This window comes from Ziziphus jujuba, chromosome 10 (assembly GCF_031755915.1).
Source record: "Ziziphus jujuba cultivar Dongzao chromosome 10, ASM3175591v1".
NCBI lineage: Eukaryota > Viridiplantae > Streptophyta > Magnoliopsida > Rosales > Rhamnaceae > Ziziphus > Ziziphus jujuba.
Genome location: NC_083388.1, coordinates 27645723 through 27662278, shown reverse-complemented (window position 1 = coordinate 27662278; position 16556 = coordinate 27645723). Strand labels below are relative to the sequence as shown.

Genomic DNA, 16556 nt, shown 5'->3' with positions numbered 1-16556 from the left:
AATAATATCCAATTTCACTAATTCAACTCCAATTTTAACTAATTTGACCAATTTTATCCAAACACAGTCCCCAACTTATCCAAAAATTAACTAATTGATCCAAAAATGGAAAAATTAACAAACGACCTCCAAAATTCACAAACGTTATATTGACAGAAAGCCCAAGAGACAAGGAACTCATCAGTATGCTCACCTTGGCCCAAGGTTTCCTCCGATGGCCAGAAAACACTGTTGAAGCATTGGCCGAACTTCCCATTGTCGGATCTTTCAAATGGTGAGGAATCTGGACAAAATAACCTTGGAAATGAGCTCAGCAGGGTCGAAAATAGTGGAAAAGGTGTATGGGTTGGCCTGAAACGGCCAAGAAATGAGAAAATCCGGCGACCCACCTCGCCGGCCGCCGCGGACTTCGCCAGCCCGATCTGGGCGCGTCTGGCCACTTCTTGCCGTGAAATTTCACTGCTGAGCTCACCCTCAAGTGACCTTTCTAGTTCGCTGGCACGTGTAAGTGGTGGTTGGCCAAAAATGGGCAAAACGGTGGTGACCCAGTTCAACGGTAAACGGATCGAAACGACCCAGTTCGGACCCACGGGTCTGAGGCGAGAATTTTTCGGGTTGTGGGGAAGAAATGGGTATTTTGGACTTTGTTTCCTGTTTGACAAGCTTACCTAGGCTTATATAAAGCCTTGGGTGACTAACAGACAAAAACTGGGGACTAGCTTGGACACTGATTTAAAACTTATGCTTAAAACTTCTCAGAACCATAATTTTTTATCCATAACTCATAATTTAGCGTGCCACCAGTCTATGAACTCGTATCGACAAGATCTACACAATGGTACCTCAGTCAAACCAAAAATATTGGCTATTAAGAATGTAACACCCCGTCCCGAACCATGTCGGAATTTTTGCACGTTGACCGAGGTGACCGTTGACTTTGACTTTGACCGTTGACCGAAGGGGTCAAAAGTTGACTTTTTGACCCTATTGGAATTCTAGGTTGACTGAGGTACCGTTACAAAGTACACGTTGGAACGAGTTCGTAGACTAGTAGCACGTTGAAAACGGAGCTACGGTTTGAAAGTTATAAGCAAGACAAGTTGAGGTCCAAACTGTCCAAGGGGTGCCGGAGTTGACTTTTTATTCATGCAAGGTTGAGCTTTGACTCATGCATGATTGTGAAGTGCTCATCGATACGAGTCCGCAGACTAGCGGCACGTCCGATTTGGACATGTGGTTTGAAAGTTATGGACCTGTAAAGTTTTTCAAATACTGTATTATTTTAATATTATTTTTAAACGCGTAACGATGTGCCACATGTGACTTACTGAAGGTGACCATGTGTCACCATGGTGAAATGCCACATGTCAACCATGTTTAAAAATCAAATTAATTTTATTATTATTTTGAATAATAATATTGTTATTTAATTATTTTTATATATATTTTATTCCTTTTTCTTTTCCTTTTTCTTTTCTTTTTCTTTTTCTTTTTCTTTTTCTTTTCCCCACGTGGGAAAACACCATTTCTTTTCTTTTTTTTCTTTTTCTTTTCTTTTTTCCTTTTTTTCCTTCTTCTTCCCTGAGCACCAAAACACGCACAGTTGTTTTTTTTTCTCCCACCGACCGTCCCTCTCTCTCTCCTTGCTGCACTTTTTCTGGCCACCCATACTGTACACGCACCGGCCACCGTCCAAGGCCGCCATCTCGCGACCTCGGCCACCAAATTTCCCGGCCAGCCACCGCCGGACGCGCCCAGATCGGGCCGGCGAAGTCACGGCGGCGAGGTGAAATTTTTCCGGCGATTCTCGCCGTTTCCGACCAACCCAGCCCGTCCCATACCTCTATCCCACTATTTTCGACCCCTCTGAGTCCATTTCCGGGGTTAGTTTGCCCAAAATCCCCACCGTTTGAAAGATCCCTCAAGATCAAAACCGGCCGAAGCTTCCCGACCAAATTCTGGCCACCTCCGGCGGAATTGGGGTCGATGGAGACCGGATTTGTGATCCTCGTTCCACGAGCTTCGATTCGGTATATCATTCGCCTATTTTGGTTAACGTTTGTGTTTGACCCCCCGGGTACCGGGTATTATTTACCCGATTAAAATATTAATTTATTTGACTGTCTGTGAATTTTGTTCTAGGAGCACCAGTGAGTCGTGAAATTGATCCCATGGTGGATCATGATTTAATTGCGTACTCCAGGTGAGTGACCCACCTTCAATTTAATTTTGGGAATTTAATTGGTGAATATATTATGTGTGATTTAAATATTTGGAATTTAATTTCTATGTGCCAAATATTTAATTGATTTATTGTGGAATTATTTGTGAATTTATTGGATTTGAGAAAATGTGCATTTTACAAATTTATGCCATGTGAAATTATTTTATGGGTTTGAGGATTTTGAAATTCTTGTGGTTTTAATATTAAATTGGGCATGATTTGATTTTCAAATATTTCAAAGAAAATACTTGGTTATGTTGGTGATTTCAATTTTTATAAAATATGCCAATGGAATATTATGAGATTTGATTATTATATTTCGAGAATTATTTATGCTATTGGGAAAATGTGGATATTTGAATTGGTGGATTTGGGAGTTGGTGGATTTGAAAATCATGGAATTTATGGTGTTGATTATAAAGAAATTACGGAGGAATTCCGGGTTCAAGCGGATGGACTATACCCGCTGTGTTTATGCAAAATGTGAGTTTTGATTTATAATTTAAATATGTGGATTTTATGATTTTTGGATGCACCGTGCACGTACTGGTGTTCTGTTTATATGTGATATGATTAGTGTGCACACGGTTGTGATTAGCGCGCAGGTGGGTGTGATTAGCTCGCAGGTGATGTGATTAGCTCGCAGGTGGGTGTGAGTAGCGCGCTGTTGATATTATGAGGTTGTCCTGTGGTTGCCATCAGATGAGGGTAGGCCACCCCCCTTGGCTGGGACACCAGGTTAGCAGCGGCGCAGTGGGACGCCACGCGACCGTATGCCGGTTTTTTTCTATAACCTCCTGTCTGGCGGTACCTTGGGACACTGGGTACTGTTGGCGCCACTGGTATATAGTGGGTGCATCAACTGATTTTTGAACTGTGTTTTAAAAATAAAATGTTTTGAAACTGTATTGGAATTAAAAATATAATTATTACTGTTCTGGTATTTATTTGATTGGGGTTCTTAAATTGGTTTAATTTTCTCTTTACTTAATTATTCAATAAATTAATTTCCTTTAAATTAAAATTGTCGGATGCGTGACTTATTATATTCTATTTGATATTTAGTGAATTAATTGATGTCTTGGTTTTTGGGGATTACGAACAAGGGTTTTGTGAAAAGGTTTTAAAAGATGAACTTTTCCAACTGAGAGAATTGTAAGGGTTTTGAGAGAAATTATTATTTCCAAATAATTATTATTTATATACCTATTACTGTGATATTATATTGTATAGTAGTTAGGGTCGCTCACTGAGATGATTAGCATCTCACACTCTTAAATTCCGTTCCTCTAGGTACCAGGTTGTCGTTGTTCATTCGGAGCGGACTCGATCTTCCTCGCTGCTTTAGTTCGTGAAGTACCCTGTTCTTCTTTTATTGCAGTTGTAATATTTCTTCACTCTTGTTGTATTTATTTTGCACTGGATTACTGTATTTATTTTTGAAGTGCTGCAATTTGTGGAATCAATTTGTAGTATTGTGGGAGGAATAAGGGGATATTTTTTAAGTGTGTTTTCAGTGCAGGTAAATTTGTGGTAAGTAAATCCCTTAGGGGAGGTGCTGCCGGATTTTCCGTTGGAAGGTTCGGTGGTATTTCCCTAGGATCAGGACTTGTCTAGGGTTCCGGGGAAGGAATTCTGGACGGGTCCTGACAGACAAAGTTAACTTGAACCCATATATTGTTCACTTGGTCAAATTTGGTCAAACTTAGTCAATTTGATCAAACTTGTTTAATCATGTATTTTTTTGGTATGGGGTGTTACAAATACAGTCCGGGATGGTTGCCTAGATTGGCCGTCCAATCCTCTAAACTCGTAGGCAATATAGTTACGAGGCTAGCTCTTCATGGACCACATCGGATCGCTGTCCCTGTACGGTGTTATCCATAAAAATATAAAATATATATATATATACACAAAAGATAATTGATGCACATACTATATATCAGTGGTATCCTACGGTGCCCAGCGTTCCAAAGTACCGTCTGACGGGGAGGTTAAAGAGAGAAACCGGCATACGGTTGCGTGGCGTCCCACCGCGCCGCTGCTTAAACCGTCATCCCTGCCATGGAGGGGGTCGGCTATGGCCAATATCAAACTTGTCTACCCTCGGTATGATGACAACAACCTGCGTGCTAATCACATCCACAACTACAAAACACCGGTACGTGTATGGTGCATCGAAAACCGATAAAAATATTTTATAATATTATAAAATATAGAATTTTGATAAAATATAATCAAATCATACACCCTTACCAGTTTCATAAAATTTCATGCTCTCTTGTAATCCATCATCAAATATATCAGATTAAATATTTCAATTCATATCACCAGAATACTAAGTCCTAGCATACATAATTATTAAACACATAAATACATTTTAAATATCTTTTAATTAAATATTTCCTTCAAATCCATAAAATTGATTTACACCAAATTAATAATAAAAGATGCATAAAAAATTCACATGGAATTTAAATCATATAATGCATTATTTACATATGAAAATCTTAACACTTAAATCAACAATAGATTTAGTAAATATTAAACCATAATCTCATAAAATTAATCTCTTCCACAAAAATTCAATTTCATAAATAATTAAATAATTAAACACATACATATATATATATATATATTATCCTAGTAATTTAATATAATTAATTCCTCAACCTACAAATCAATTCATACTAAATATGGTTCAAACCACATTTATTCAATTCAGCACAATTTGACATCTACAATATAAATAATAATTATTTAAATATTAAATAGACATTTTTCAGACTATCCTATTAAAATAATAATATTTTATTCAAAAATGGCATCTTTCAAAATACTCTATCATAATTTGTAAATGAGATACCAATAGAAAGCTAAAGTGGCGAGAAATACGTTACCAACTTCCGTTGGGCTCAAATCAACCGGCAGTGATCGAAAAATGGAGGGAACGTTTCGGTCAAAGTTCAACATCTCATATCTCTCAAACAATAAGGAATTGAGCTGAATGGACCTCAAAATTGAGCTCAGAGGGTCCGAAAATCTTATAAAGGAGTATCAATTTGGCCGGGTGATGATCGGATCGTCGAAAAAACCAAATTTACCGTTACCGATGATGGAGGCCTGATCTGGGCGCGTCATCGGCCTACTAATTGCCAAATTTGGTGGCCGAGCTCACCGACGACTGGGAATCACTGGTGCCAGTGCGTGTCTCTTAATGGTAGCTGGAAAAATTTAAATAGGTAGTGACAGAGAGGTTCGGCAAAAGGGAAGGAAGGAGCGGAAGAAGGAAGAAGGAAGAAGAAGGAAGAAGAAGAAAGAAGGAGGAGCCCCCGTGGTGTTTTCCCACGTGGGGAAAGAAAGAAAAATAAAGGAACAGAAAAAAAAAAAGAAAAGAAAAGAGAGAATTAAAAATAAATAAATAAATAATATTAAAATGATAAAATTTTATCATAATAATATAATATATAAAGTAATAACAAAAATAATATAATATAACATTTACTTGTATCTGACAAGTGGCATTTTTTCATTGTGACACACGGCACCATTAACTAAGTTACACGTGGCATATCGTGTTTATATGTTTAAAAATAATATTAAAATAACATGGTATTTGAAAAACTTTGCAGTTCCATAACTTTAAAACCATATGTCCGAATCGGATGTGCCACTAGTCTACAAACTCCTATCGACGAGTAATTCACAACTATGTATGAGTCAAAACTCAATTTTACAAAAATAAAAAGTCAACTCCGGCACCCTCGAACAGTTCGGACATCAATTTGTTTTACTCATAACTTTCAAACCGTAGCTCCGTTTTCGACGTGCTATTAGTCTACGGACTCGTATCGATGCTTACTTCATAATGGTGTCTTGATCAATCTAGAATTCTTGTCTAATAAAAAATTCAAAGTTTGATCCTTTTCAGTCAACAACGGTCAAACCCAGTCAACCTTGGTCAACATGAGAAAATTCCAACGTACTTCGGAACAGGATGTTACATGTTGGACCAGAATGGTTGCTTCAACTGATTTTAAAGATGATGGCTGTACTTTAGTTCATGTTTAATGGAATTTTGAGGTTTTATTTCAAATAAAAAAGCAAAAAAAGAAATATTTTTTGGAGAATATGACAAGTTTTCTAAAAAAAAGAAATCCTTTCGCAAGAATCCCCGTTAAATTTCGAGTTTTGACTCACATGGAGTACAAATATATATAAGTCATGAACCAGTGTATCAAATACTCTTTTTCTCTAATCAGAAGCAGAAAAACCTAAAAAATTATATATATATATATATATATTTTTTCTTTTTCTATATTTATTTATTTTCTTATCCATTTATATCAAGGACCAAGTAATTAATTAAGATCTAATTCTGATTTTGATTCATGATTTTAATTTTGTTTTTCCTTTCGAACCACTCTATGCTAATATCATTTTCGATCCACATCTTAATTTCATTTATTATTATAATCATTCTTTTTCGAAATTACAGTTCCTCCAACAGTAGATATCATATAACAAACAATTATTAAGAAAATGTGGCTCTTAGAATCCAGCCAACAAAAATATAAAATTTCACTCTCATGGTTAAGTTCATGGAAGGCCTTAATTTATGTGTACCAATTAATAAATTAAGCACCATATATAGCTATGGCCAACTGTATATGATCAAATTGGCCAGCAGCTGATGGCATCATTTTTATCTATATAACTTTTCACTTTCATATATTTTTGGGTCATACATGCAATTTGTCCAACAAATTAAACTGCAATTATGGATTTCTTTTTTTCTTTTTCTTTTTTTCCCTGGTTATAGGTTCAAGAATAATTACTTAACTTTAAAATTAAAACACAGCAAAAAGCCAGAGGAGGCTTCAGTGGATCATGAAGAACAAAATAAACATGTACACCATAAGCATATATAATATAAAATATTACTTTATTAAGGAAGTTTTACGTTATATTTGGTATATGGCATATCTAGACATTATTAATATATTGTATTATAGTTTGCAAAAAAAGCTAGCAGCAAAGCATTATTAATTATTCGCTATCCAGTTTGCCACATATATATGATGAGGCTGAAGGGCCGGAATCGATGCAGCAGCAAAAATCGCCAACATAACTGTATTTGTTCTGGCCGCATTTATTTTTTTATACCATATATCTGTATTTCATAAAACCTGCAATAAACAAAAAACAGAACTCAGCCGCGAGAAAATTAGAAAAGAAAAAAAAAAAAAAGTTAATGAATTATTGTACGTTTATAGAAAACATTCTTTTCGCCAAATTAATTAATTAATGCAATGTCAATTCTTATTATACATCACAAGTTTTAATAAAATCAAAAGCAAGCAGTTGGAAGTAAAAAAAATTAATCCACAAAATCTTCTTTTTTATTTATTTATTTTTATTTTAGAGATAATAATTTTAAGTTTGAATTTCCACTACTAAAATATAAAAATATCCATGAAACAGAACATAATTGTTACAATAGAAGAAAAAAAAAAGAAAGAAAAAAAGAAAAAAGGCTAAGAAGAATTTTTGGAGTAAATTGAAGAGCACTTACATCATGAAAACATAGAGAGTAGATATATATTACCACCAAATTCCAATTGGGGGCTTTGGGATGGTGAGGGGTAGAGGCGGAATACCAGCACCTGTCGGGAGATTTGGGATGGGGACGGGCAGAGGTGGAGGACGTGGAAATGGTGGCATATTTGGAAATGGCCATATATCAAGATAGGCCCTGGCAAGAGAATTCGCACATTATCATTTTCACTAGCTGCAGGAAATTGTCTACCTTCCACATTATCTATAATACAATTACTGCTAAAAATCAAGCTAAGTGTTGCCAAACTATCCCTAAATTTAAACACCTTGTTTGCTGCTGCTTTCTTTTTAATTTGTGGGGGTGGATTAATTTTATCAGATTTCAGAGAGTAACATTCCGGGAAAGATTTTACATAATGGTGAATATTTTGTAACTCTAGTATTTTTGGAATATTTTATAGTAATCGACTCAAGTTTCTCTTTTTCTTAGCTTTTGTTTGAGATTGACTCTGAGTATAAGAGCATATTCAATAGCTTTGCATATTGCTAGAATTTTTTTATCACATCCAAATATAAATAACCATTAAAATAAAAAATAATTTCAGTCGATCTAGTTAAGTTTATGTGGCGGAAAAAAAAAAAAAACACCATGATTTTCTACTTCTAAAGACTTTGTCAAATATTATGAAATTTTCTTCAAAATAAAATTTTCATAAAAAATCTATTTTAAAAAAATAATAATAAAATATATATAATTAATTAATAGGCATAAATAATCTTTGTTAATTATTATTGAACTTTTTTTAAAAAAATAAATTGTATATTTATGATACTTTTGATTCTATGTCATATAAATAATAATTCATATTTATCATTGAAGATGCTTTAATATTGTGTTAAAACTTTTCCAATAAATTAAATAATTATTTTGTAATACAATAAATAAAATAATCTAATAGTAGCATTTCGAGAAATAGCTAATATGATCATATTTTTACTCGTGTCCGGTTCTCAAATTGATTGACGCGAAGAGTGAGAAGCAGAAAAATTCCTTTTGTGGGCTAGTCTTTAGTCTTTCTTTATTTATTTTTTTGTCTTTCATGTAGTTTATTTTTATTTCTTTTTGTTTTTATATTTTTATTTTTTAGGGGGGGAAAAAAAAAAAAGAGAGGTTATCGTTCAGTTCACAGTGAAGGCTACATCAATGAGTTCGATATACGTAAATTAAAGTTTTTTTCTTTGAGAAGAAAAGCAAACATAAAAATAAAGAACAAATTTTGCCCAATTGATTACAATTCATTTTTGGTAAACAGATTATATACATCTTAGAGCATGAGATATCAGAATGTGTCAAGCTAGGTGGTCCTAATTGGACATATTGTTTATAAAAAGAATGAATAAATAATAATAATAATAATAATAATAATAATAATAATAAAGTAAACGTATTGTTATTTAATATAAACCCATGACATTAATTTCCATGCAAATTAAGTAATTGCAATTTTTTTGGAAGTCTCATTCTTTGTAATTGGCGCTTTGCGAAATAGAGGGCCACTCTAACCCATAAAATACGAATATGTATAAACAGCAAATATATATCCATTCTTTTATTTATTTTGAAACCAGTTTAACTGAGCCAGAAAAGATTTTTCTATCTAAAAAACAAAAGAAAAACTCCAAAAATATTGTCAGAAGTGGGATTGTGATGCCCTCAAACGAGAAGCAGAACTTGGTCTGGCGCCTTTGACCACAAAGCCACCCTGACCGTGCATTTCTTTTCATTATTATTATTTTTTTTTGTATTTATCCCATATAAATTACAAGAAATTATCAATTAATATTGTAAGTTTTTAAAATAAGTGATTTTATCAAAGTATACGTGTTATCATTTGATTAATAAACATATCAATATAACACATAAATGGATATAACATGAATAAGTGAACTTTTTAATATATTTGTATTACTAAATATATATAATATATTTGTATTACTAAATATAATTTTTGTATAATTACCCTTTTCATTTTTAGATAAATTTTAGATCTAAACTGTAAGCTTGATTTCAAGCTGGGAGATTGTTAAAATATATATATATATATATATATATATAGGAATTCATTGCAAAAGCTTCCCAAAAATTACTTTTCTCCAATTTTCAAATATTTCTACTTCCTAAAAGTATAAAATGTCACATTCACACTCACAAGAGAAAGCATGTATACATTCCCGCAAAATTAAATAAATTATACATAGAAACAAATCTTTTTTTCTTTTAATTAATTAATAAACTGACATATAAATCTTATGGATAGTACAAATCAATTAAATTTGAACACATGAGAGTACAAAAGTATAGAAATTAATCACACTGAACAAACTAGACAGGAAATTAAAGCCGCTCAAGCCCAGCTTCATGCCCTTGTTCTTTACGTCCCAATTCTCTTATTCTTCGTGACATAACTAATAATCAACGAATATTATAAATCATTTGACAAGAAAGAAATGCAGAATTCTTCTTGCAGCTGCGATTATTCATTACAAACAACCAGAAACCTGCAAACAAATAGTAAAGAAAGAAAACAAAATTATTAATTACATTGAAATGAATATATATGAAAGGAAAAAAAGAAAAAGCGCATGAAATCAATAATCAATATCATTTCATTTTCAGACACATTGCCTCACGTAACACTTACATAAATAAAGCAGAAATTGTTGACTAATTAATTTAGTATACAAGGGGAGGTGGAGGTGGTGATTTGTAAAGGTATGGAGGAGGAGGCGATGGGGATGGTGGAGGCGGAGACTTGTAGACGTAGGGAGGTGGTGGTGATGGAGATGGGGGTGGTGGAGACTTGTACATATAAGGAGGTGGTGGGGATGGGGATGGTGGAGGTGGGGACTTGTAAACATATGGAGGAGGTGGTGAGGGAGATGGAGGAGGTGGGGATTTGTAGACATATGGAGGTGGTGGTGAAGGAGATGGTGGAGGTGGGGATTTGTAGACGTATGGAGGTGGTGGGGATGGAGATGGTGGTGGTGGAGACTTGTATACATAAGGAGGTGGCGGTGATGGGGATGGAGGTGGAGGTGATTTGTAGACATAGGGAGGGGGTGGTGATGGGGATGGGGGTGGTGGAGACTTGTAGACATATGGAGGAGGTGGTGATGGAGATGGAGGTGGAGGAGATTTGTAGACATAGGGAGGTGGTGGTGATGGGGATGGGGGTGGTGGAGACTTGTAGACATATGGAGGAGGTGGTGATGGTGATGGTGGAGGTGGTGACTTATATACATAAGGAGGTGGCGGGGATGGTGATGGTGGTGGTGGAGACTTGTAGACATATGGAGGTGGAGGTGATGGAGATGGGGGAGGAGGAGATTTGTAAATGTATGGAGGAGGTGGGGATGGAGATGGTGGTGGTGGGGACTTGTAAATATAAGGTGGGGGAGGTGATGGTGATGGAGGAGGTGGTGATTTGTAGTGGTACTTAGGAGGTAGAGGAGGAGACTTATAGTAATGCTTAGGTGGAGGTGGAGGTGAAGGTGAAGGAGGAGGCGGAGACTTGTAGATGTAAGGAGGAAGTCGATGCGGAGATGGTGGTGGAGGAGACTTGTAAACATAAGGTGGAGGAGGTGGAGATGCATAAATATAAGGTTTGGAAGTAGCAGCTACATTGGTTGCCATGAAGCATACTGCCCAAGCATATAACATAAGAGGCCAAAACTTGGCCATTTTTGAGAATTAGAGATCAGCCACCAAGTTTAATTCTATGGATATGAAGGCCTAGAGAGTTATATGTGAATGAGAACAAAGGAGGAGGATCACAGTTTATATAGTAATATCCTCGAGTCGGTGCACCATTTGTTTAATAATATTTTGAAGTTTCCTACCTGTAACAAAGACTAGCCTTGATTAAATTCTATTATTTTAATTAATTTAATTCCTCGAACTCTGTCATTGTGTATCCTATGGTGATAATGGGATCCACGTCGCCTATACAAGGTCCAATATTCATGCTTGTGTACAATTTCAAGCTGTCTGACGATGACTAAGACAACAAAAAAGAACAATACATAGTCAACTGGTTTATAACAATTTTAAAAGAAAAAGAAATTAAAAATTAACCTAAAGTCTTGGAAAACGAAATACGTGAGGAAGTTTGAACTTTTAAGAGGGAGCAGGTTTAATTTAATTAGGCTCCATAATTCCCTTCTGGAATCTCTTCAACTGGGAAGTTTGAAATAGACAATTTTGTAATAACTTTCTATCTTTTTGAAAATTTCTTAACTTTAGTTTCTGCTTATTTTCAATATAATTTATTTTCATCTGTTTATGTATTGTGCATTACGACTTAATAATTTGCTCATTATGATTTATATTGAATTAATCCGTACCAAAAGGTCCAAAGTTTATTAGTAAAAAAGAATGTATATGATGTAAATTAAAGTTTGAAAGGGCATGCATCGCCAAAATATTATTAATTACCAAGTAATTATATATTTTTATTTTTTTGATAATAATTACTTTGTTTTGAATCTCATCGTTTACGTTCTGTTAACTTTGTTTTTTCAGTTGTCTTTTCAATTAATTTAGTTTTTGTTTCACTTTATCATCTGTAGCAAGGGTGTAGTAATTATGTTTTTGCTGATTTACACGTGTTTTCTTATTTTAAATTTGTAAACTCTTACGTTATCATAAAAACATACAAATCATTTTAGTTGCTACCCATAAGTATTATTTATCTCCTCGTTCTCTTTTTCTTTTTTCTTTTTTTCCTTTTTTTGTTTTTTTATTTTTTTTATTTTCATATTTGGACATGAAATTCCTATCATGGTCCGAGAAAATAGTAGTTTTACTGCTAGGCTATTCATAATTTTATTTATCTTTGATTACTTTTCTTTTTTAGTCACACACATTTTCATATGTATGTATATAGAATTTTGTTATAAAATCCTTGCATGCCATATGAATTAAGGGCCTGAATACATTTTATATATGATGTGGCAAAATAATACATTTTTATTTTATAGATTGAAATTTTAATGCAATCCTAAATATAGATAAATAAACTTTTTAAAGAATAAATGTAAATAAATATAAGCTAATTAGTCAATAATATAATTATACTTAATGCTAATAAGTATTTTGATAGATTTGTCGATACCACTGGCATTATTATATATATATTAGTATTTATATACTAATGTAGTTGGTAATCTAAATTAACTATACAAAATTTTATCCTATACGAACAAATCCAATTGATAATGATAATGGGTGATTCGCTTTATTGGGATTCAAAATTCGAGCTCAATATGATAAATAAAAGTTGAGATTGAGGACATATACACTCTGCAAGAATATTAAACCATATATATAATCTGAATTAAAGATTTTAAGATCTTTCAAAATTGAAATTTTATAATTTTTGAGTAAGCAAGCATATTGCCATAATTAAAGTCGTACCTAAGGTCTGTAAAAAAACTATGGTAGTTGATATTCCTTTGAATATTTTTAGTAATGCTAAATACCAAAATATTAATTAAATTTATTTATTAAACAATAGGTGTTAAAATATTATTAATTAAGATATTCATATAATATAAATATGGAAAAGTGAATTCTTAATGGATAAGTGAAATTAAAAAAACCAATTAAATATTTTACAGTATTGCCATTTTATTTGGTAAATAAATTTGCTAAAAATTTTATAAAACTCTATCATTTTTGGAATATTTTATAGCAAGTGAGTCATGTTCCACATCATTTTCCATGTTATTTGGTGAATATTTTTGTAACACCCTGTCCCAAATCGCACCGGAATCCGTGCACGTTGACCGAGGTTGACCGTTGACCGTTGACCGAAGGGGTTAAAAGTTGACTTTTTGACTCGGTGGGAATTTCGAGTCGACCAGGGTACCGTGGCGAAGTGCACGATGCCCCGAGTTCGTAGACTGGTAGCACGTCGAAAACGGAGCTACGGTTTGGAAGTTATGGACGAAACAAGTTGCGGTTCAAACTGTCCAAGGAGTGCCGGGGTTGACTTTTTGTTTATGGGGAATTGAGCTTTGACTCGTGCATGGTTGTGAAGTGCTCGTCGATACGAGTTCACAGACTAGCGGCACGCTTAAAATGGACATCCGGTTAAAAAGTTACGGACGTTTGAAGTTGACCGGGATACCGTGGCGAAGTGCACGATGCTCCGAGTTCGTAGACTGGTAGCACGTCGAAAACGGAGCTACGGTTTGGAAGTTATGGACGAAACAAGTTGCGGTTCAAATTGTCCAAGGAGTGCCGGGGTTGACTTTTTGTTTATGGGGAATTGAGCTTTGACTCGTGCATGGTTGTGAAGTGCTCGTCGATACGAGTTCACAGACTAGCGGCACGCTCAAAACGGACATCCGGTTAAAAAGTTACGGACGTTTGAAGTTTACCGGATACCGTATTATTTTAATGTTTTTGGGTCGGTGAACAGTGAAATGCCACGTGTCAGCTTCTGATTGGTCCACGTGGCATGAACAGTGTCACACAGGGGTTTTTATTTGTTAAAATTCCCGGGGAAGAGAGAGAAAGAGAGAGAGGAGAGAGAAAGAGAGAGAGAGGATCCGCCGGCCACCTGAATTTTTGCACTGTTCCGGCCGAGTTACTGTACACGCGCCGGCTAGCAAGCTTCCTCTCCTCATTCCCGGCAAAACCTCCAAATTTTACGGCGAACGGCCGCCGGACGCGCCCGGATCGGACCTCCGAAGATCGGCGGCGAGTTTTTCCCCTCCACCGCCGGCCACCGCAAATCGACCCTTTTCCGGCCATTTTCCGGCCACACGCGCCGTACACCCTTGATCCTCTCCTCAAGTCCGGCCGACCCGCCAAAAATCACGGCCATCGGACCACCGACGCGCCAGGATCGGAGCGTTTTCCGGCGAGGGGTCGGAAATCTTCAAACGGTGATTTCTCAGCCGTCCGACCTCCGTTTTGCTCACCGCCGGTCCCGTTGGGTTTCTCTCCTCAAGATCTACAAATCTGCAAAATTTCATGACCAACGGCCACTGCACGCGCCGCTGCCGGCGACGGTTGCCGGTGACCGTGGCGGTTTGCCGGAAAATACTGTTCCGGCGAGTACCCGAAATTCCGGCCAGCTCCAGTCCGCAGTGTTCGACCTCCTGAATCCGAATCCGGCTTCCATTTCCGCCAATTCGCGACGGTTTGGGAGAATGGCGGAGCAGAAACCCGAAAAGCTTTCCGGCGAGATTCCGACCCCGTCGGGTCCGATCACCGGAAAGTAAGACCTAATCCGTGATCCTCATCACGCGAGCTTCGATTCGGTATATAACTCGTAACCCTTTAGATGTCGTTTGCTGTTCGCTCCCCGGGTATCCATTTGGAAATTACCCGAATAAAATATTAATATTTTTGGTTTGTGCACTGTGGTTGTTTAGGTGCACGCGTGAGTAGTGGAGTTGATCCCGAGGAGGATCTTAGTTGATTTGCGCTCTCCAGGTGAGTGACCCACCTTCAAAAATTATTTTGGGCAATTAATTAAATTTAATTTGGTATTTAAATTATGCTCATGTGGTGTGATTTAATTATGGTTTTATTGTGGTTTAATTTATTTATTATGCATGAGCATAGTATGTTTCGGTATTATTTGTACATGGTTTTCAGTATTGATTTTTCGGGCATAATTGGGTTAAATATTTTACGAAAATAGTTGGTTAAATTTTATGAATTATGCCCGCGGTATTTTTATGGTTGCATCTCGTATTTCGAGGAAAATTGTGGTTTGTTGATTATTAATGTTTCGTACCGGGTTATTAAATAAAAATATGTGGGATGGTGTTTTGTGAAAATTTGGTATACTTCCCACGGTGGTTTTTTGAAAAACGGTATGGTTGGTTACTTATGTTTATTTCTAGACGCACTCATACAGTATTGGTGTTCTGGTGTATGGTGTATGGACACGTGGTAGTGCGCGGTTATTATCTGGTTTAGCGCACGGTTTTTACTTCACCCGTGAGTTGCCATTGGACCGTGGGCAGGCAAGTTGTTATTGGCCACAGCCGCCCCCCTCCTTGGCCGGGTTGATGGTTTTAGCAGCGGTACTGTCGGGACGCCGAAGTGACCGTTGCAGGTTTTTCTCTTTAACCCCCCGCCAGTCGGTGCTCGGGACGCTGGGTATCGGAGGGCATCACCGGTATATGGTGTGGTGCGTCAGGTGTAATTGTCGGTGTAATTGCAAATAATGGTTTAAACCCCAAAGGTGTTCAAAAAATTATTTACTATAATTATTATATTTTTATTATATATTTGGGGTATGTTTTCATTAATTATTGCTTATTAATGGTTTAATCCCTTGGTTTTTGGGAGGTATGTACATTGGGTTTTGAGAAAAGGTTTTAAAAAGGGAACATTTCAAACGGAGCGATTGGTGAGAGTTTTGAGGGAAATTATTATTTTCCAAAAGTTATTATTATTTATTTATTAATTGTTGGTATTTGTTCCATTCTTTAATTGCTATTACTATTATTTTTATTATCGCAAAAGGTGTTCAGTAGTTTGGGTTACTCACGGAGATGATTAGCATCTCACACTCTTAAATTCCGTTCCCTTAGGTGCAAGTGGTGGTAGACGTTCTTCCGGAGCGAACCAAGTTTTCCGCTGCTGTTGTGTTTCGAGACGTACTTCTGTACTCTTTCATTTCAGTGTATTATTTCTTTTCAGCCTTGTTGTATTTCTGTTGTTTAGCACTTCTTAAAGCTCTGTATA

General features: G+C 35.9%; 1 protein-coding gene across 1 annotated transcript; it reads right to left on the bottom strand.

The window, feature by feature from the left end:
* Positions 1–10012: 10012 nt before the first annotated feature.
* Positions 10013–11590, bottom strand: LOC125418215 (extensin-2). Its single transcript, XM_060811823.1, has 2 exons — positions 10486–11590; positions 10013–10342 (listed from the first exon to the last, which is right to left on the bottom strand). Exon 1 carries the CDS (start codon positions 11523–11525, stop codon positions 10518–10520), a length of 1008 nt encoding a protein of 335 aa, XP_060667806.1. The 5' UTR covers positions 11526–11590; the 3' UTR covers positions 10013–10342; positions 10486–10517.
* Between the last annotated feature and the right edge of the window lie 4966 nt (positions 11591–16556).

What these genes read in the sequence shown, in the direction of transcription:
- LOC125418215 (XM_060811823.1), bottom strand. Translation starts at nt 11,525, where the DNA reads ATGGCCAAGTTTTGGCCTCTTATGTTATATGCTTGGGCAGTATGCTTC.